Source organism: Pollachius pollachius (genome assembly GCF_949987615.1).
Source record: "Pollachius pollachius genome assembly, chromosome: 1".
In the NCBI taxonomy this organism is placed as follows: Eukaryota; Metazoa; Chordata; class Actinopteri; order Gadiformes; family Gadidae; genus Pollachius; species Pollachius pollachius.
The window spans coordinates 21,387,318-21,410,869 of NC_136934.1; the positions used below are offsets into that span (position 1 = coordinate 21,387,318).

The 23,552-nt window shown below is 44.0% G+C and overlaps 1 protein-coding gene across 2 annotated transcripts; it reads right to left on the minus strand.

Moving 5' to 3' along the window:
- Positions 1 to 735: 735 nt before the first annotated feature.
- On the minus strand, positions 736 to 20,960 carry LOC307084317 (far upstream element-binding protein 3-like). Of its 2 annotated transcripts, none has more exons than XM_079748649.1 (18): positions 20,791 to 20,960; positions 18,083 to 18,194; positions 16,405 to 16,438; positions 15,215 to 15,261; positions 15,046 to 15,117; positions 14,855 to 14,912; positions 14,556 to 14,718; positions 14,356 to 14,454; positions 13,688 to 13,792; positions 12,276 to 12,378; positions 11,799 to 11,899; positions 11,563 to 11,701; positions 6,007 to 6,167; positions 5,589 to 5,662; positions 5,140 to 5,225; positions 4,517 to 4,588; positions 3,746 to 3,852; positions 736 to 2,529 (listed from the first exon to the last, which is right to left on the minus strand). In XM_079748649.1, the coding sequence occupies exons 1-18, from the start codon at positions 20,881 to 20,883 to the stop codon at positions 2,521 to 2,523; spliced, it is 1,635 nt and encodes a 544-aa protein (XP_079604775.1). In that variant the 5' UTR covers positions 20,884 to 20,960; the 3' UTR covers positions 736 to 2,520. The 2 variants fall into 2 exon arrangements, with proteins under 2 accessions (XP_079604775.1, XP_079604774.1); XM_079748648.1 differs by having other exon boundaries at positions 15,025 to 15,117.
- Positions 20,961 to 23,552: the final 2,592 nt, after the last annotated feature.

Genomic DNA, 23,552 nt, shown 5'->3' on the forward strand with positions numbered 1-23,552 from the left:
TGGAAAGTGTAAAGGTAAGGGGACGGTGTTGGCTCCTAGTTTGTTTGTGTGATTCGTTCACCTGCTAAATCAAAAGCATTGCTGTGAATATACCCCATGCTGTTATACACCCATTCATTTAATAGCTTGTTTCCCTACAGAAGGGCTCAAGATCTTGTAGGATCGCATTTATCCACCTAGCTGTGGTTGCCATGTTTCAAAAGGAAGTTGGCGAAACCTGTTAAACAAGTTCCATTATCAAATGTACGAAGTCATTACTGTAAATGTAGGGGAAGCACTGACCACTAATCCACTGACAAAACGCAAAAACAGACAATTGAAATAAAGTCAACAAAACCATGGCCGTGTTCGATTTGGCTCACTTGTATCCTCATTCCCTATATAGTACACTGCTTAAAGTGCAAATTAACATAAATTTGACACCAATTATGAGCCAGCTATCTGAATGGCATGTTCTGGTCAGATAAACAAGCAGACGAGTTGGATTAAATAAAATAAATAATCTGTATGTGCCAGCCATCCCTGATGGATTAATCCATTGAAAATCACTATGCATCATGCGCTAGTGTAGAAATAAGTGTGCATCTGTATGGTGCATTATGGTTAGAAAGTCTAAAACTAAATGGGGAACCAGATTTATGTGCTAGTGTACTATAAAGGGCACCAGTGGACCAATCGGAACACGGCACGAGACCGGATGAAAACAAAGAATAAAAACAACTCTGGAGATGGACATTGAATCAGAAAGGAGGAGCTTGTTTATTAGCCCACATGTTAATCATCACCCTCTTCCTCAGCCAACAGTATTTTCGTGGCTCTAGTACATACACAGCTCTATCTGTCAATAGAATCTTCTAGAAAAATCTCAAGGTTATACAGTTAGAAAAACAACTTAAACCAGGGTACCGCCCCTGGGCAGAGGGGGGAGGGTTGTGTGGTGGGAGGAAAAAGGGAGGGGGGAGACGAGCCAGAATCCAAGCCCGCCCCCCCCCCACACACACCTGAGGCTGGGACGAGACACTATTTATGCCGCCGTCCACTCAGGTTTTGTTCTGAGGACAGACCGCCCCCCATCACAGCTCTCCCCGCCATGGAAACGCCCACCTCGGCAGGCCACACCCACACACCCTGATCATGTGATCAGAATAAACTAAATGACTAATTTAGCCTCTTAATCAGGGGTGTATCCAGAGACAGCGAGAGAGAGATTGAGAGAAAGAGAAAGGACAGAAAAAGAGACAGTTGGCCAGGCAGTCTTGAGAATATAACACATACTTAGCTTCTTTGTCAACGGTGAAACACAAGTGAATTAAACAACATTTAGATAACGAGATAACAAAGTCCATTTTTTAACTGGAGAGCACCCGCCAGAGTGAACATTTACATAAACCATATTCTCTTATTGACAAAAAATGAATTCATATTGGATAAACAGATTTAAATAGACCCTTGTACAGGAGAAAAGTATAGCATCATTAATAGCATCACACATACAGAGCAGAACCACCAATTCAAAATTTCAAATTAACTCAACAGTTCATTCATCCGTCAGACACACTTGTGTCTGTGGCGAAACCGTCTGACACCAGTCAGACCCCAAAAATAACAAGTCTAATCATTAAGCTACCATATATGCATCCAGTCCGCCACCGGCCGGTGACAAGCTAGCCTCGAGCGAGCAACAAGCTAGTCGCCAGCTGGCCACTAATCTAGCCACCAGCTAGCAACCAGTCAGCCGCCGACCAGCTAACCAGCACCAAGTTTCAGTGGTAACGTCACGTCATAAAATTATTTGTCTCAACTCAATTGTGGTACCATCATCTAGCGATCAACGGTGGCGTGTGTTTGGGGGGGGGGGGGGGGGGGGGGGGCATGTTTGACAACAGACAAACGCGGCTTCAGACAGCTCAGTATCAATACATTATAAAAACTGAGGAAATCACAAGCGCCTACAGGAACAACATGTAGCATTAAACCAAAACACAGCATTGCACCTCCATGGTGGCGACTCTACAGGTAAAAATTAGATTAACAGTCATCCAACAGGGACCTAGTAGAAAAACAAAACCAGCCGACGCCATTAAAAGGAATCTACCTACAAATAAAAAAAAAGAAAAACACATCACACATCTGACGCATGCTTTAAAACATCTTTCACAAAAATAAGAACATGATCCTCCTCAAGACTGCCAAGCCTCATACCATTGTATTGGAAAATAAAACTAGACAAAATATAGATTATACTGGATTTTGTTCAAAGCCACACTGATACATCTTTAAGTTCAAGTTTGATATAAAACAAAGAAAAACAGCTCTATACTGTGGAGACTGGAGGCCAAAAATCTGCCCGTCAAAATATCAACTTTATGGTTAAAAAACAGAAAGAAAGAGTTCTTGATTTGCAGTTAATCCTTAGTTTGTCTCTACAAAAGGAAGAAGGAAGCGGCAGAGCGTTGCTTAGAAACTCCAATTCTGTTGCCGAGGACAACCATCAAAAACCTTAGCCGGTGGGAGAAGCCTTTAATGGTCCTAAACAGGAAATGAGGATCAGAAAACAAACAAAAACAATTGTCAGCATGCATGCATGGAGCTGTGTACGTCTTTACATAACTAAAGTCAGAGGCTCAATATAACAACAAGGTAGATATACAACAAAAAGTACACATTTATCAGAGCGGGTGGAGCAGGTCATAATGAGGCCTATTGAGCTGGTGGACCAGGTCATAATGAAGCCTATTGAGGTGGAGCAGGTCATAATGAGGCCTACTGAGGTGGAGCAGGTCATAATGAGGCCTATTGAGGTGGAGCAGGTCATAATGAGGCCTATTGAGGTGGAGCAGGTCATAATGAGGCCTATTGAGGTGGAGCAGGTCATAATGAGGCCTATTGAGGTGGAGCAGGTCATAATGAGGCCTATTGAGGTGGAGCAGGTCATAATGAGGCCTATTGAGGTGGAGCAGGTCATAATGAAGCCTATTGAGGTGGAGCAGGTCATAATGAAGCCTATTGAGGTGGAGCAGGTCATAATGAAGCATATTGAGGTGGTGGAGCAGGTCATAATGAAGCCTATTGAGGAGGAGCAGGTCATAATGAAGCCTATTGAGCTGGTGGAGCAGGTCATAATGAAGCATATTGAGGTGGTGGAGCAGGTCATAATGAGGCCTATTGAGGTGGAGCAGGTCATAATGAAGCCTATTGAGGTGGAGCAGGTCATAATGAAGCCGATTGAGGTGGAGCAGGTCATAATGAGGCCTATTGAGGTGGAGCAGGTCATAATGAGGCCTATTGAGGTGGAGCAGGTCATAATGAGGACTATTGAGGTGGAGCAGGTCATAATGAAGCCTAGATAGTTCAAAAGGGACAAACGGATAATCTCTTCATGCCATCAGAGTAAATCATATTTCCAAGATATTTACGATGTACCACTTTAGCAGCCTTTTTGGCAATATAATAGGTTACGTTAGTTACTCACGATGCAATGTCAGAAAATATGCCAATTTCAGCCAAACCCTGCACGAAATCACTAAACATACGCAGGGGAAGAATTTTTAACCGCATGAATTCCATTTGGTTCACTAGGTCAATACTATTTGTATACTGCTTTGCTGTTAAGACATTCCAGAGGTAGAACAATCCTAGGTTCAATCCAGGCCAGAGGCATTCATTGGTGGGTGCAGCACTGCTCAGACTAGGACCGTGAACGGGAACAGTGCGGTGTGCCATCCTAGCGGCAGCGTGTGTGTACCTGAATCTGGGGTTGGGACTGGGGCCAGATATATGGACCCTGCTGTCTGTAGTACTCTGCTAGCGCTGCGCTGTAGTCTGGTACAGTAGTCTGCTGGGACGACTGATCTACACAACGACACACACAATTCATTGTCAGATCAAGATGGATAGATGGACATTCAGACAGCATGCTAGACCTTGTTGGGTCACATTTCAATAAGGCCTTCCAGGCTTCTGAGACGCTGTTTTCCTGAAACATGTGCTTTGGACCTGGGTCGTTTAGTTGGAGGAAAAATATAGGGCAAAAACATTTTGACGATGTGTCACAAACGTAGATTTACGACACACTAAATTATTCCAGGAGTTATATTTTGACACCCGTTATATTTGGTGATTTTTGCCATTTATTATTCTTTGTCCTGATCGGACGATATTTTCCAGACTAAATAGAAAGACTTTCACCTGGCTTGCTGTTGTGTGCGACCGAGTCTAGTCTTAAGAACGGATGGAGCAACATTGGAAGTCATCCCCATGCCTGCTGAAGCACTATGACTGCACACGGTCACATCCCAATCGAGTTTGATTAATGACCAATAGCCCAATGTTGACTGTCAGATTATCTTTGCTTTAAAGCACTTGCATGGGCACTGCTAATGTGTACGTTGTCCGTGTGCCAAATGAAGGCCCTTATTGAAAACCCCTTCAAAAGCTGATGTGATGGCTGGAGCTCAATAGCCGTTATTATGTGGAAGAAACAGACAGCCACGCCCACACAGACCACGTTTCTTACTTTGTTTCTTGTAGTAGTCCTCCCAGGCCTTGGTGTAGTCTGTCAGCACATTCTGAGTCTGAGTCTGTTGACCTACACATGCACACACACAATGCCACACATTTAGTCACATGATGAATGCACACACTTGTTCGACTGACCCATCTTCTGTTGAATACACTGATGGCGTTAGGGGCCATGTAAACAGAGCCATCGGTGTGCAAATACCTGACTAGGATGAGGACTGTAATCTGTTTGTTCATGACGCTGTGCAGGCAGGGTCCTGACTAAACCCTGGGTGGTCGACGTCTGAGTTACCAGGGTCCTGACTAAACCCTGGGTGGTCGACGTCATTACCAGGGTCCTGACTAAACCTTGGGTGGTGGACGTCATTACCAGGGTCCTGACTAAACCCTGGGTGATGGACGTCTGAGTTACCAGGGTCCTGACTAAACCCTGGGTGATGGACGTCTGAGTTACCAGGGTCCTGACTAAACCCTGGGTGATGGACGTCTTGAGTTACCAGGGTCCTGACTAAACCCTGGGTGGTGGACGTCTGAGTTACCAGGGTCCTGACTAAACCCTGGGTGGTGGACGTCAGTGTCCTGACTAAACCCTGCTTGGTGGGGGTCTGTTAAAGTTACCAGGGTCCTGTTGTCCGGTGTTCTGCCAGCTGGTCTGATAGGCGGTTCCCCAGCCACCGGTCACAAAGGTCTGACCACTACCACAACTGAAAAAGAAACACACACATTGATGCATTAGACGATGATCCAAGCGACAGTACGACAAGTGCCTGTTGGTCTAATGCCAATAAAAACAAATAAAACGTTCAACTCATGGACCTGATAAAAAAGGCAACATTTAAATATTAAAATTATGAAACAAGACGAGAAAATAAAAAAGTATTTTATTTGATGGTCTAAGGCAAGGCAACTTTATTTATATAGCACTTTTCATACACTAAGCTGATAATTACAACTTTGAGTGAGGGCCAGTAAAAATTGCCTCAGGGCCAGTATGTTTCAGACCCAATAGCAACATTATCTTTAACCGAGTGTGAGGCGTGTGTATCCAGGAGGTGAGTGCTCCTCACTTGTGGTGTGTTGCTGCAGGGCCCTGGGTGAACGGGCTGAAGCCAAAGCCCCCATTACTCAGAATACCAGAACCCTGAAGGGGAGGGAGGAGAGGGAGAGAGGACGGAAGGGGGAGGAGGAGGAGTGGAGAGGAGAGGGCAGGATGATGGGGAGACCAAGGAGAGAGAAGGTCTGATGAGTTTAACTCCTTCATCGTCAGATGCATATAACAAAGATCAGACTGGGCACTGCAATGCTTATGAAGGGTCACTTTTCACTGACCTATTTATGGCATAATGTACTGAATAGAACACGCATGCACACACACACAAACACACACACACACGTTCCTCATATCCATAAAGATCAATATAGTTGAAGGCGGTGGACAGTCCATTACAGGTTGACCAGAGGAACACGGTGGTGCGTCGCACGTACCCCGATCTTGTCGTCGATGAGCTGCCGGGCCAGGTCCATCTGCTGGGGGGTGCCCCGGATAGTGAAGACGCGGGTGTTGGGGTCAGTGGAGGGGGGCGGGTTCCTCTGGAGCTCCACGTGGGCTCCAGACTGCTGGTTGATGCTCTTGATGGTCTCTCCACCTGGGAACCCCCCACACGAGACACCGTTAACATACACGTCAACGACAGGGAACCACAGCGTAATGCTGAGACCTCACATCCACCTCGGAGTGGCGAATAACAACCCTACTCTATACTGGGTTTAGCCATTTAGGAGAAATACCATTGAACGCAATAGATTAGGGCCTACAAGACCCCTTTGAACAATCTGCATCTTCTTATCAAAATGGATTAGGTTTGGGAATGCATATGGACTTTGGATCACCCCCATGTGGCCCACAATCAAAAACTAGACCAAGAAGGATCCAAATGGGAGGGTTCAATAAAAGGGTTTAAAACAGAGCGTCAGGCTTAATCCATACCGTAAACACCACGCTGTTTTTAATGACACAAGCCCCAGTGGTTAAGCAGATAGGGTGCAAGTGATGTTATCGCTGCATGCAGAATGAAGTGGATCAACTGAACGATGGCCAGATTAGCAGGCAACTGGCCTCGAACCGCAAGTAGAGGCCCCTTCCACCCCCCGCTCAGACCGACGGAACCCCCTGAGGTCATTAGCCCATTGTTAACCAAATCAAACCACCTTTAATAGACCCATTATGAGCTGCTTCTGGGGGAGGGGAGCGGGGGGGAATGGATAGGATACCTCTATGAGAACCTACGCACCCGAGGACACAGAGGGAGCATTGGGCTTCTGTGAGGACATTAATCACCGTTTGCTACCAATAGAAAACTCTGAGTAGACCACCAGCTTGACACACACCCTCCACCATATGGTCTGTGCACCGCCCCCCCGGCCCCTCAACACACACACTTTTTAGACAGGCATTTCTATTGCTCCGTCGTTTATTGTGGCGAAGGCTGGTCTGTCTGAAGGACTATACAGAAGGGGGACTGGTCAATGACTTTTTAAAGAAGGGTTAAATAGAGCGAGTGAATTACTAATAGGCTAATGGGACTCGCTCGCCCAACCCTTCCTTTGGCTCATTTCAGTTTACAGCTGTTCCCCTACACAATGAACCCAAGTTGCATCATGAAGCAGTTGACAACACAAATCCAGAGGACCCAAACTTTGCTGAACACACATTTCTTCTGACCAGAGACCATTTCTGTTTTTTTTTCAGATTGCGTGTATATTTCAGATTCAGAGAAGAATATACAAACTATTTCCCTGTAATTTAACAGTCCAAAGTAATTCATTTCAAGCGTTATACAATGCAGATTAATAAACGAGAGCGGACTCTTGTGTTATACAATAGAATGGGCAAGAACACAATGGGTGAAATTACATTATCGTACTTTATGTTTACAAAAGGGAATCACATTTTTGGTAACTGACGAACAGTTGGGGTGAATCCCGATTCTTTGCTCCAAGCAAAATCTCAGCCCTACCCCTCACTGTTACGCGTTCACGCGCAGTGGAGCCGTGTCCAGAAAGACATTTTAAGGTAGGGTAAGGGGGAGGGCTAACATCCCCTCAAAATTGAGATTTTCGATCGGCACACTCAAAGAAACTGAGAACGCTCCAGTTGTGACTTACTCCCACAATGTCACAATAATATCCATATGTTCCATGTTCTAGGGACTCCAGGTTGAAGATAAGCTTTAATTCCCTGCCAAGTAATCCAATAGTTAGTTTAAAAAATGCTTATTAGCCTGGAGAATGGTGGATCAATCAGTACATTTTACGGGTGCAACGGTACACGTATTTGTCCCGAACCGTCACGGTACAGGCACTTCGGTGCGGTTACAGAGGTGTACCGCGGTTCGTAAATGTGGCGTACATAGTGTTAATATGACGAATGTAAATGCTTGTTTTGCAATGTGGAATTTAAAACTTGAAGTCGGAGTTCCACCCGGACCGTTGAGCCAAAGTATACTACTCCGACTCCATAATCCGCTCAGCAGCTCTCCGTTGGGATGTCTGATACGCAATGCAATTCCCCGCTCGATCTTATATGTTGACTACAAACCATGTAAGCAGTGTTGTAAATAAACTTCCAAAGCTTTTCAAATCTTATTTGGTGTTTTATTGGTCCTTAAGGTGCAAAGTAAACAATGTACAAAGTAATTAAGGTTCAAAGTCAAACCGGAGAAGTGATTCAGGAAATGATTGTTAGAGGACCAATCACAGCCCTTCCCGTCTCCGTTGCGTCGACCAATAGGTCCATGGCGTCGATGGATAGTTAAAAAATATTGGATGCGCACGTAAGCTACGGAGAGGGTCTCCGACAGGCTCTCCGGCTATGGAGAGGGCTCTCCATGTCTACGTACAGAACTTTAACATGCACACGCATTTGAAAAGGCACCATCCAGGTGTTACTATCACCGTTGCTGTGAAAAAAATACGAGCTGTGCAAACCCAGCTTACAACACTATTTCAACCCCTGTCTGACCCCTGGGAATTCAGAAATGCAAATGCCATAACCAAGTTTATTGGTGTTTTCATTACTTCCATCTATGGGTTTAGAAACAAGCAGCTTTTTTTAACATTTCTGTGACTTAAGTGACTTAAAGACCGAGGTACGTACCGAACCGTGACTTTTGTGTACCGTGACTTTGGTCGAAGGATTAAAGCCATAGTTCGAATATGCTCCTCAATTGGACTACTGCAATATTACATACAACATATCCGACTTTGCTTGTCCGTTCATGCCGATTTTTCTGCGAAGTAGATCGGTTAAAAGGTGTTTACATGCATGTATACGCACTGACTGATGTCGGTTTTTTTTGTAAACCAGTGTATTTTTTCATTTATTTTGGTAGAAATATATATTTATCAGTTATTATATATTGTACATAACATGTGCCCATATAACCCAGTTCTGCCATATAATTCCTTCTTATTTGTTATGTTTTCTTTCAGGAGATCATTGAGGCCGCTGCCGTCACAGAGCCCACCCCTCCACCTCAAGCACCTCTTCTGCATTGGTAGCCCTAAGCCCCTCATCCCCCAGGAAGATAGAAAGATTAGACATCCACTGATGGTTTAAAGCTGACTGAGTTATTGATGAAACGCGATGGTTGATGCCTTTTTGTAATTTGCAATATTAGTTCCATTATATCACTGGTTCTTGTTTGTAGGATATTTATGTTTTACATGGATGGCATACCTCAAGTTCTATGTTTATTCTGGTTTTATATATTATGTTGATCTTGTATAATGTTTGATACAAAATAAAGTGCAATATTGCAGTTTCTAACAGATTGTGAGCCTGAATAATCGTATCTAATCAGGCCGTGTTTTTCCATGTGGGTAAGGTTGCATTCCTAAGACATTAAACTATACAGTAAAATTCCAGAGACAAATATTGTATCAAAATATCAAAAACAAATCAAAACCCTGTCATCGACTACTAATGACGTACTGTTGGGTCTTGAAGGCTTGTCGTCCAATTTCGCAGGGGTAGGGTTAAGGGGTTAAAAAAACGAGATTCACCCTTATGCTGCCAAAATGTTTGAGCCATACAAATTTAAACAGCAGGGCTGACTGATAACATAGCGTATATTCACCATCGGCATACGATCATGCACGAAAAACATGTCGCAAAAGAAAAATCTTTACACACGCCATGCATTCAAACTTGTCAAGCAACCAGAATCAATCAGATGAAGCCCCAGCTAGCAACCCTCAGATTAATCGTGTCAAATTGGTAGCAGTTACAATGAACCAGGAAGGAGATAATTGCGGGGGTAGTGTGGTGGACGAAGACCTCAAGGTGAAAATGAACAGCTCTTCTGCTAATTGGAATTATTTTGGATCCAGAAGCCCTGACGCATCAACACAGGTACTGTGTAAAACATGGCGAGCAGTTGATGCTACCTCAAGAAGAATCCAAAACCAACCGTCACCACCACATGCAATAGAACCATAAAGTAATTTTCTTCCAGTGTTATCCTGTTTTCCCAGTGACACTGTATGAAAAAACATCCAAAAACCACAGAGAAATAACACATATCATAACTCGTTATTTGGTCAAGGACATGATACCCATAAAACATAGTGACCAAAGATGGATTTGTGAGTCTGATAAACAAATTGGGCCGACGACGCCAAATTCCATCACAGAATTATTTTTCCCAAGTTGCCAGTACCCCAGATCTTTGGTCCAATCCATCGACAGAGCCTCACTGTACACTTTCAGGATCAAGACTTTGAGCTGAAAATGTCATGCCTACAGACAGCCAACTTCCCCAAAGAACACAGCGGAGGAATCATAGGGGTGGACTGCGTGATGCATTAGCCAGCTAGCATTTGCAGGAGGAGCAGCTAGTGTGCGTCCCCACCGACAACGGTTCAAACATCGTGAAGGCCACCAAACTCAACCACACACTTCAGTGTTTTGCCCACAGGCAGCATCTTTCCATGAGTAAGTGGGAATTCATACATTGGCTCTAGGTAGCCCTATTCTAATCTATTTGCAGTCTTATTTTGTAACACAAACAGACCGGATTATTCATTTTGCCTGTTTTATTACTTGACATTAATGTTATTGTAGTCAATTGCATTGTATAGCCAAAGATTCATCTGCCAAAGATTGGATTTTACCCGAGCCTTACCTTGCCCAAGAAAGGGGTAGTGATGGCATTAAGGAAACTGTCTATTTATTATTGCTTTGAATAAAACATAACAAACGCACAGGTAAAAATTTGAATTATAATTGTAGCTTTGCATTGAGGACCGGCACATTGGACACATTTGCATTCAGGACTTTCTGCAAGAAACTACTTGGAGGGAAAGAATGCCCCATTTTCTCTGTGTCTCTTCGGTATGTAACCTATTGAATTTGAGATCACCCTACACGTTTAACTAACACTAAATGTCATAAAATGGTAGTCTGTCTTACACAGTCAGTGAATCATTACTTTGTAATAATTGTAGTTATTAAGTTGTCTAACTCCTTTGTAATTATTACTTTACTCTTTAAAGCAAAAAGACATAGGAACTGTATAGAAAATATATGCAAACTTCAATATTTGTTTATTTATCCCTTCATAGCTTCATCTCAATATGAACAATGTTATCACATGTTCGCCTTGTATCTTGCAGCCCTAATATAAGTTACTTAAAAGCTGCTTTATGCAAGATTTGAAAGTTGTGACAAGAGGGGCAAGATTTAGAAAATGACCACCCAAAAACGCTCCCTCCCTCCTACGAGGAGCTATGACATAATGCTGCATGAAGGAACGTGATTGACAGGCAAGCTGGATTCCCCAAAACGGATGCCCCGATTGGTCAGAAATTAAATGAGAGGGATGTTGAAACTCAGGACCCATACAGATGCAGGCACACAGTAACCCAGAACCGATATTCACAGAGCATTTCACTCATAGCTGACCGATGGCTCTAAAACCTTCAGTACTTAAGTAACCAGGGAACGGTGCAGTTCCATCCAAGATTGAGGAAGTACGCTACCTTTTCCAATGACAAGGCCACACTTGTCAGCAGGGATGGTGTAGGTGACTTCCTGAAGTGGTCCTGGTGAACCTACAGTCCAGTCACTACGACCTCTGACCCTGCTGGTACGCATGGCAGATCCAAAGCCATCACGCTCCTAAAGATCCAAAGCACATGCAATTAAATGTTGGCCAATAGAAAAGAGACAAGAAAGATTTGGGGAATGTGACAAACGGAGATAGTGTGAGAATTACCTGTGCAGTCTGAATGAGGTCATTGATGAGGTGAACTGCATGCTGACAGCGGTCGGGCTGACCCATCACCATGGCGACCCGCTCCGGGCTGATACCATCATCTTAATCACAGAAGGTTGGTGTGAGTGTTGGGAGAAGGCTGCTGGTTCTATCACAGCCTCCCCTAACCAGTTGCATAAATCTTTGACCACTAGGTGCTATATTAAAGCGGATGGTGACCTGTACCTAGGTACCACTGGCTATTTGCTGGAGATTTAAGGCTAGGCTTATACTATTACCAGTTCACTGTGGTTTTAATGAAGGCATTTTCTAGCTTTACCTATTAAAAAAAATCCTGAATCACTTGAAACTACCATACCACACTGAAACGTTGTACATTTTCTTTTAACGGAGTAAAAACACAGAATGAAGTGAAGAGATCATGATGGAGATCCAGACATGCGGTGTAGGTCTCTGTGGGGGCAAATGTGACCAGACCTGCTTTGAACTGGATTCTGACTCCGGCATCATTCTGGATCTTCTTTATCATCTCTCCGTTCCTGCCGATGACGATACCAACAGCAAACCTGGGCACTGCCACCTGGGGGGGATTAGGGGTGTGAACGGTTACAGAAAATTGTAAACGGTTACACGACCACTTTTTTCTTTCGTGTACACGATTAACTGTTTTTTTATTAATTAATGATTTTTTAATTATTTTTTAAAGTGGACCACAGTCGCAGTATAGGGGGATTATTTGTTTATCAACACGGCGGATGCACGAGCAGAATGATTGCAAAATGAAAATTTGTTTGACCGGTTGCCATGGTTACCTCCGTGCGGTTAATTTGCAGTTGCGATGTTAATTAGGATGTTGTCAGCTTACTGTTACATTAAACTGTAATCAGAAAATGCGGTTATATGCTATAGACCCTATAGTATATTTGGTATAAAGCCTGGGAAAATTTTCAAATTATAAATATGTACACTTTATGTTGAAAGTATAGACCGTCGCGATTCCCATTGAAACGAATGGTGCGTTATTAGTCTTCAAAACGAGAGCTGGTCAATTGTGAAAAATGAATTAAACTGGAATCAGACAACGCGGTTATATGCTATAAACCCTTGAGTGTCTGTGGTATAAAGGCTGGGACGAATTCCGAATTATAAATATGTAAACTTTATGTTGAAAGTATGGACCATCGCGATTCCCATTGAAACAATGGCAGGGTGATTTTATTTATTTTTTTACAGTTTTCGTTTACTGATTTTTCCTAAGCGGTTATGATTTACTAACCAGTTACACGTGTACCCGTGCACACACCTAGGGGGGATCAAACGCATGTAGCTATGAATGGAGGGGGAAGTTAGAGCTGTGTTAATACATGCATGAGTTTGAGTCTCAATAGCTGAGTTTGAGTCTCAATGGCTGAGTTTGAGTCTCAATGGCTGAGTTTGAGTCTCAATGGCTGTGTTTGAGTCTCAATGGCTATGTTTGAGTGAGTTCACTTGGTCCCTCATTCCCTATATAGTACAGAATTAAGGAAATTAGTACAAATATGCTAATGATGTGCTGTAAATCTACCACTGTAACGTATTGGTCGTATAAGGAAACCAACACCTGATACCCTGTAGCAGCTCATTTATAGAGCCCGTACGCGTCAGACCATCTCTATTGGAAAACCATGTCTTCAAGGAAAACTGCTATGCATCATGTGATATATAGCAGAAAATACATGCGCATCGGATGCACATACATTTACTGTGCATTATGGATATATAAGGTATTGCACTATACAGGGAACCATATTTCTACTCTACTCGACCACCCAACACAACGTGACACCCTCAACAGTGCACTACAATATGATGCACAAGTGGTCAAATCCCAACATGGCGCGCCGCCTTACGTCCAGAGTGGCGCCTCCCAGGCGAGCAGTGAAGTCATTGCGTCCAGACCTGAAATCCCCCTGGTCCTTATCGCGGATCACCTCCAGGACCAGCTCCCGGGCTGCCTGTAGGACGAGCAGAGGAGATGGGTAAACCCATCAGTTCCCAATGCACTATGATTCGATGTTATCCAACCCCGTTGAACCACCACCCGCCAATACCGCTTTGAGTCCAAAGGAGAGGGCCGAGCGATTGCTCTATTCAAAGTTCTGATTAATAGACTAAATATAGTCAGAGTTTGGTTATGAAAATCTGCACAGCCCCGAAGAGGGGGTACTAAGCGTGTACATGGTTTCATCTGGACAATGTGATGATGTCAAGTCATTGGCTCAGGATATATACATTGTTTGTGCTATAAGGCCAACCAATAGCCGGTGCACTTGTTTTAGCAACATTTTGAATACGTGAGAAGTGGGTCTCATGTGGCATCAACATGTTCAGCTCATCTACCCCACAAACCAAACCAACGGGTCCTCGCTCTCTGTGTCCCAGTACCACTTGGACACAAAGAGCAGACTTCCTGTCGAACCCAGATGTTTTGGTTAAGTTTTGGTGACAGGTTAGACTGATGGCCGAGGCCTTGAAGATACACCTGGGGGTCCCTTGGCAGTGTCAACTTATTGCATACCTGCACTTTGTAGGGGTCCCCAGAGATACGCAGTGGTTTGTCAGCACCAGTTGGCATGGGTCCGTCTTGTATCATCATCATCTTCACCCCTGCCCGCTCCTGTAACACACACGCACACACATACACAATAGAATCTAATGAGCGCCTTCGCACTCCTGTTTACACACACGCCTGCAGAGTAACCAGTAACCCTGTCTTACCTGGAGCTGTTTGATGGTGTCTCCGCCCCGGCCAATCACCAGGCCCACCTTACTGGCTGGAATGAGCATCTCCTGCACAGAGCCGCCTCCCTCTCCGTCGCCGTGGAAACCCGGCCCGTTCCGACAGCGGTCCACAATCTGAGCAAGCATTCTCTTGGCTTGCCTGAAACCCCACACACACACACACACACACAATAAGAAGCTATTGACGACGGCTAGGATCATAGCGAGGGCTCACGTTCACCTCAACACGCTACCAGCGGAAACTTGTTTCTGCTTCAGAACAGGATGTGACTCACTCAATGCTCTCTGGAGTCCCTGTCAAAGAACACGGCCGCTCCATCAGGCCTCCACTGTCTGCAACAAACAACCACACACACACACACACACACATTAGACTACACGGTAACTCAACCAAAACACGGAGGGTAAAAGGTGCTTGAGTGAGAAGACAGAAGGGACAGATCACCTATTGTTAGAAAAGCCTCACCAGCAGCTATCTGGATCTTACACCCCGACTCCAGCTGGATCCTGGTGATCTGCTCACCCCCACGGCCGATGACTGGGGGACGGGAAGGTCAGGGGAACACTTGCAATTTACTGCTGGGACTTTAACTGGCATGACAGAAAGAGGTCAAAAGGTCGGAGGTCATACTTACTGAAACCGACCATCCTGTCAGGAACCCTGTAGTCTTCTGTTATGACCCTGCAACGACAGAGAGGGGTCAGGAGAAACGCAGGACGACACAGACTGCACACCTGTCAATAAGTGATTACGGTGACATGCCTGCAGCGGGTGAATCCATACCACTCATCTACCGGTACACGGTACCCTCAAATACACACACACACACACACACACACACACACACACACACACACACACACACACACACACACACACACACACACACACACCAGGGCTGGCCCGACTGCATCATTTCAAGCTTGGGATAATTGTGAGGTTTTCTGAGCGAATAGTAATTCATAGTGCACATCTTTTCCTGCCTGAAGCCTAAACATATTTTTTATCAGCTGATTGACTCCTTTTAATTTCTAAAGAGGGAATTTGAATTACGTATTAGAGTATGAGTATGAGAGTAGCCCTACTTCCATTTATCACAAAGAAAATAATTCTGTAGTTTCAACAAGGTGCAAGATTTTGATGTAAATTGACAAGCACCATTCACCCAAAGAGAAATCAGGCAGGCGCAACTGTGGGTGAGGATCGCCACGAATGGAAAAGACATCGCAACCAGTTCTATCCATGTTTATTAAATTACCGACCAGTTATTAGTAGGATTAGCTTTTTGACATCTTTGAGCCTTGTTCAAACATTAAAACGGGATCTTTATATGTTCATTAACAAAGCACTTCTTAAAACATCAGCCACCCTGCTTGTGCCAACCTCTTATTTCTATGGCTGGATCTGACTGGTAAGAGCGCCACAGTGGAAAACTAGATCCTGGGGAGATCGGAGCCTTTAATAGTATTATTATTACTAAAACAAGTTCAGTCAAAGTATGTCTGTCGGTCATGCTTATTCTCACACTCGACAGGCGTTATTAAAGTGCTACCAAAGTATTGGTAGCATGAATAATGCTCCAATATCGGAATACAAAACCAAACCCTCAACACATTTTATTTTAGCCCTGGGATATTCTGACAAACTTAAACTTATCTTCTACCTGCAGTTCACAAATATGCATAGGAATTAAATACATTTGTTTTCATAAAAACATTTCAATCCTTTGAATACCTCCCCGACAAGAATAACCTAAATAGTTTCACATTGTATGCATGCGTGTGTTCGACCAAAATCAAATTAGGATTGAGAAACTGATGTTACCTTTGATGCCCCATCGCTTGAAGCTGGTTACCTACTGTGAGACAGACAGATTGCAAAGTTACAAAAAAAAGTAATAAAAAAAACGTAGGTTATAACAATCATTTGATTAGAGCTAGCTGTGTTAGCATTACCCAGCTAAATTACAGATTTTAACTAGTTATACCCCACTGAACTACAGGCTTCAGCTAAAAAATACCTAAAGTAAAGGTTGTAGTTGGTAATACCTTACTAAACTACAGGCTGAGCAAGTAATAACCAGCTGAACTACAAGCTAAAGTTAGTAATACCTCACTAAACACGCTAAAGCTAATAATAGCCCACTGAACCACAGGGTGCAACTAGTAGTACTCAGCTGAACTACAGACTGCAGCTAGTAATACAGTAATAAACAGGCTAATGCTAATAATAGCCCAGTAAACTACAGGCTGCAGCTAGTAATACCTTGCTAAACACCAGGCTAATGCTAATAATAGCCCAGTAAACTACAGGCTGCAGTTGGTTTTACCCCGCTGAACTACAGACTGTAGTCAGTAATACCCACTTGACTATAAGGTGGTTGCTAGTAATACCCCGTTCAACTGCAGGCTGTAGCAAGTAATACCCCAAAGCAGAGCTGCAGTTACCCAATGACCAGCACTTTCGGCCTCTAGTGCCAGCTACATACTTGCATACAAGTACACATGTCTATTGTAGTGAACTACGTTAGTACAGTTGCATGCTATCTTATTAAGTACTGGGTACAGTGAAAACAAATTGTTATGTTGCTAGCGTACATGCACCATTGTATTCTAGATACTTTCAGTCATTGGAGCAGCTTTCTGATGAATGACTACTTGGAATAACCTGCTGCTCTAGGGTGAGTCACTACCGTGACTCGTCGAGCAGTAGCAATGCTGCCTTTTTGGCCAGTGTGAACATATACCTTGAGCAGCTTTGCTACGGCAGCACGTCAGAGATTCCGAGACACTCATTTGTTGGTCCTCTGAACTGTGGTAATGTTCTAGCTCACATGGGATTTTGACTTGATCACAGCGGTTCATTCTCACATGGGGAAAGATTGCTAATACCATGCCAATATTATTAAAATGTTGTATTTGACCATTGAGGTTGATGGAGCCCCGAACTTTGGGAGTGTCAACTTGGAAACAAATTTTTGGGGCTCACTTTGGAGGGATTTCCTAATGCCATTATGCGTGGTTGCCACAGCTACAATTTGATAGGATATAGGATGGTCCTTCAAACAAAAACATGCATCATGCTATTCATTTGCAATAAAGGCATCACTGTAGAAAAATAGCCGCACACAGGAAAGTATGAATAAATACATAAAATAACTTGCATTTACATTTTTGTACCTGTTGGATACTGGTGGACTGCATGGATTGCTTTGACCTTCATATACAGTGCCCTACTAAAGCAGCAGTCAGCTCTTCATTTATAAATGCCATCACATTCATCTGGTGTGGCATCAACATTCCATTGCTACATGCTCAGAAAAGCCGACACATTCCCGACACATTAGCAGTGATAGTTGCTGCGTATTTAACAAAACCCTTCAGCCAATCCATTTTCATGTAATTGCATCCAATTTTGATTTCAAAGCACACATTTTTTTTCTCACCCATGGGACCACGTGTAAAATACATAATGACTCGTTATGTATAGACACCAGACCTACCTCCATCTTCTCCAGGTCGTTTCTGTCCTGGATAGTAGAGAGAAGCCTCCACACTCGCAGAGGAGCTGTTGAGATGGGACATGGGTTCGCTGCCCATCTTGACCACAGCCATCTGACACACATGCAAAGAAAGGGACAGACATGAAGCGCAGCGGGTTATTAGCGTTATAACAAAACCAAGTAGTAGGAAATCAGTGGATTGATGGCTGCTCGTACTAAGCTAGTTATATGTTTGAAAAGTGCAACCTGTGAGTTCAGGATAGCTCCACGCAACACTTGTCGAACTCCTGTCCTTGCTTTAGCAAACAGACGGACCCTGCGCCCTCCCTAGAGTAGCTTACAGTTTAGAGCAAACACACTGATAGCCTTATAGCACTTCCTCTACGCTTACTGCTGTTGAAAAGGGACTTCTGGCTTGTTGAGACCACTTGTTAAAGGGATGAGCTGCAGCCATGGACTGGAAATCTGCACAATTTACAACTAATCCATCTCAGCTCTAGTAACCTATGGTCGACAATCAGAGCAGTTTAATGTTGTGCTTTGCGTTATGACGCAATAAGTCACATTTTAACTAGCTCATAGCTTAAAATTACCTGGACATATGTTTGGCAATACTGATCGATAGAGAGTTCTACAACGTAACAAATACAAATCACATCCTGTAACTGATATATTCTACAAATCAATGCCGGCCAACCCGTATCTCTCGTTGTTTAAAAGAATATAACTATTTATACTGCCAAAACCCCTCCCACTCACACCCAGCCGAGCTACGTTAGTTCATGTCACACAGTTGAAAAGCCAGTTCGAGTGGCAGAGAACTCATTTATTGAGTTTTTCTTCATCCTGAAAGTCTCCCCCTACCAACGGGGAGTACTCATTCTTACACATTACGACTTTAACAGCTGCATCCAAACAGACCGTTTAAGACGCATTATGGCAACCCAAAGAGAAGTATCACGCAAGCACAGCCTCACTGTTCCTATTGAAATTGAACGGAATAAAAAAGGGAACTATAGGTCTGCAATAATTTCTTGAGCATGTTAAGTGATGCAAGTGTTCACCCCCACCCAATTTCCCCAGCGCTAAAAGAGCGGCCCTACCTCAGCACACAAATAGATGAATGGAAAGAAACGGCACCGCTCTCTGAGCTGAGCAACATTCCTCAGGTTATACCACAACCTCACAGGTGACTTTGAGGCAGATGTCAGAGAAGAACAGTGTTTATAATATCTTCCTATGTGTCACTTTCAGGATATTTTAAGGTACATATCATTATTGCTTTGCATTCAATTCATACCACCCAGTTTTATATAGCACAGAGAGAGCGTAAGTTATCAACTTATCGAGAGCCAATAGGCACCCTCAAATATCCAAATGCAGTGTCATGAAGTCGATTGCTCCCGAAACTTGCATCTCGTGTGTGTATTCAATGTACATGACGACTCCACCACTTGAGTTGATAGAACTGACTCAAACTAGAACACCACTACAAATAGGTAGCCGTGGCATAACATACAGCAGAACAGTACTAGAAACGGTTCCCCAGATTCCCCCTCTACGCCCAATTAAACAAATGTGTAAAAATGGGTAACGTTTTAGTTACCAACCCTTGTGTAGCTAAGATCGTACAGCAAGGCACAGGCACTGTCAAAGTTAGGGTTGCCACTTTTCATAGCAAGACAGTAAGATCCTGCAACATCCTACAGAGTCTTTATCAAACCTCTAATTTAATCTAGCTCATTTTGCAAATAGTGGCATCTTAAATTCAATTTAATCACTGTCAAATTAAATCTATGGAGGTGTTCCTGTTATACATTATACTGGTTAGCAAGACATTCAGGGTGCACCATTAAGATCACGTCCATTCACATGTTCTGAATAACCACTCCTTTACCAACTAATGCTTATTGCCGGATCTCCAACATGAAATCCCAGAGGGAAAAAAACGTGTTTTCCTGCTTTGCTAGTATGGCCTCAGAGGTACCACACCAGAGATCTGGTAGGTGTACCTCCATAGAAAATAACCGAGTTACATGGTTCGAATCCACTTTGGAGCAAGATTATGTGGGCCTATAGGACCCCGGCACACCCCCACGGAGCATATATGGGGCTTGTGAGTGTGTTGCATAACGCCAGCCTAGTTTCTAACTAACTGAGTAAACACCGAACCTAAAGGGGGAGGGGGGGGAGAGTCCACATTCCTGGTTAAAATATCCGGATACAAAACGGGTGGCTGTCAAAAAACACACATAATAAACAGCATTTTGCCCACTTGTTAAGCAGAGTTATTTGAGCACTCGGGTGGTGGGGTCGAGAACCTAACTTTTCCTCCTGGTTAGCAGCCCAACAGGTCGTGTCTGAGTGACACGTGTGGCCAAACTTCGTGTCTCTTCGCTCCACCGACACGAATTAACTCGAGTTCGGTGTGCGTGACAGCGCTCCGAACTCCACGCAAAGTAGAGAGCCGACGACGTCGCCCGAACGAATTGTGTAAAACTAGCAACAAGTGCGCGTAGGCACTAAGTCGAAACTGGTTTCTAAGCTAGTTAGCATGCTACTGTGTGTCTGTTCGTGAGTGGATAGCCACCAGGGTTCAAGAACTAACAGCAACCACGGGAGAATCCGAATAAAAGTGGTTTGAGCTCGTCTAAACGGCCGTGTTCGGCGTCGATCGGGTGCGTGGTGATTCCCGCGAGAGTTGTTACCTGCCGGGCCCTCTGTAAAGCATCGGCCAAGCCGTCTGACTTCAGCCCCGGCTGGCTCATCGAGGCCTGTCCCTGCACCAGCTCCGCCATCATAGTGCCAGTAGCTAGCTGGTTAGCTGGATTAGCTGACTGCTAGCTCTACTGTAGTTGGCTGCTGCTCAGCTGTTGGCGACTCGCTGCTCTGTTTCCGCTTCCGCGTTCAATCACGTGTTGCTGTACTAGCTACAGCTCCACGTGTGGACAGCGGTGAGCAGCGAGGGCAGAAGACGAGCCACCACGACTCGCTTTGAAGCCATTAAACGCCTGGGGATTTTGTTAGACTATACTCTAGTTGTGGGTTGCATTAATCAGAAACGTGGAAATGTTAGGTGTTATGTTAGGTTGGGGCGCTCGGATTTACTGACTCATTTTAAGTAATAAGTGACAGTGTCATTTGGCTGTCAATAAAACATTGGCTTAGAGGATCTGGGACAATGTGTCATTACTTTGCCCATTTGTCTGTCTGTGTTCTACTCATATATTTTAAAAATAATGGATTGCCCGACTCTGTAGGACAAATGGATTGAAAGCTGTCCCCGCCGATAACCTGTGAGCAGTGTCTGACCCCATGGTGACAAGATTATCAGTGGTCCCCCCCACAAACACACACGCACACACACACACACACGTTCAAACATTCTGAAGTTTCACCTGAAACAAATAAAATGTCATGGAAATGGAACATTGGGCAAGATTTCATGATTATATTTTGTTGTGGGTGACCTGTGTCTTTATTAAAACACAGAAGTGCAGAGATTCTAAAATGTTGACCTGCTGGCCCAGCGACTAGCTATGGCATTTCATCAAGGGGCAAGAAAGCGTTAGACCATTAAAAAGACCCAAATAAACCTCAATGAAAATGAATTGGTTCAATGATTATGGTTTCAGCCACACAATGTTCTGAGACATCCTGAGCCCCTGACAGTTCTTGTTCAAACTATGGATGGAATATTTGTACATTATTTTCATTCAGTAGAATAACCCTTTTGAAATCCCCTTTCTCTGAAGTGAATCCTCTTCCAGAGCAAATAGTGCTTATAGTCTAATGTGGTCATGAAAAATCCTATCCTATATCTTTATTCATGTGTGTTACTGCCAGGACCCAGTTATGATAGTTCTGTTGAGCAGGAACATAACTGTCATATCCTATCACTACCTCTCTCTCTCTCTCTCTCTCTCTCTCTCTCTCTCTCTCTCTCTCTCTCTCTCTCTCTCTCTCTCTCTCTCTCTCTCTCTCTCTCTCTCAATCTTTGTCTCTTCATATGCAGCTCTTTCAGTTCACGGACCATTTGACTCCAATGCCCCCCCCCCCCAAACACCCTCTCTATCAGTCTTGTCTGACTCAAAGGCGGGGCCCTCAGGTCCCTGGGTCCCCTGCTGTCAACTGGCAATAACATGAATTGATACACCCCCCCCAGGCAATTTATCCTCAGAACTGTCTCAAGTATTTAAAGAAGTGTGAGTGGTAGATCAGAGGAGAGGAGAGTGGAGGGATGGAGAGAAAAAGGGACTGAGAGGTGAGAGGGAGACAAGGACAGAGAGAGCGGAGGAAAGAGAGAGAAAGAGACTGAAAGGGGAGAGGGAGAGAGTGCTCAGGGTAAGGCATGGGTTTCGGCCTGGGCTCAGGGCCGGTGGCTTGCTTTTAGAGCCCTCGTTATAGACCTGGAGGGCACGGTTACCACGGTTCTGCATGTCACCCATCACATAGGAACTGACTTCAGGAAACTTAGACCTGTTGGCACCATAGCAACCAAGAGCACAAACGTTAACGCCATAGCAACTCCTGGTAACAACATGATTGCCATTAGTATAGTTTCAAAGCAACAATGTTAGCATTGTTGCTTCTCACTTAATCAAAAGTGTATTGTAACCACGCAACTTGATAATGTTAGCATTGAAGCAGAACAAAGCTGTAAGCATAAGGTCTGTGTTTTTGCCTCCTGCAGCTCTGACTTCGGTGTTTTTCGGTTTTGCTCAGTTTGTATCCTCCCTGTCTCTCTGCTCCTTGTCTCTCTCTCTGTCACTCTTTCTCTCCCTCTCTCTCTCTCTCTCTCTCACTCTCTCTCTTTCTCTTTCTCTCTCTCTCTCTCCCCCCCCTCTCTCTCTCTCTCTCTCTCTCTCTCTCTCTCTCTCTCTCTCTCTCTGTCACTCTTTCTCTCCCTCTCTCTCTCACACACTCTCTCTCTCTCTCTCTCTCTCTCTCTCTCTCTCTACTAAATCCCTGTCTCTTCTCTCTGTTATCATCGGCTCAAGGCACCAAAATTATTTAAACTTTGAGGAAAATACATTACAAATCCGAGGGTGTGGGCTGAATAATGCTAAATATTTGGAAATACCTAGCTTTCATATTTGAGGCATCTCAAAGCAAGTTTGCCATTTAAACCTGCAGTGAACATCACTATTCTAGTTCAACCTCTCTTCTCCTGCCAGTCCCCTGCTGTTCACATGCCAAGCAACTTATAGAGCCTCTGTCTAACCCAGTTTAAGACCGATTCGTAGACCGGCCATACCATGCTAGGAACAGACTCTGCTCGGGTCAACTGTGACTAAAATAATTCAGTAGGCAAAATATTGCTGTGGACGTCTGCCTTGTAGGCTCGGTATGAGACTTTCACATCGATACTCTTTTTGTTATGAATATGTAATGCCGCTTCTTGTATAAATTTAATATTTGATGTATCCTGTGCATGTTTGTCAATAAAATAAGCATTAAAAAGTAAAAT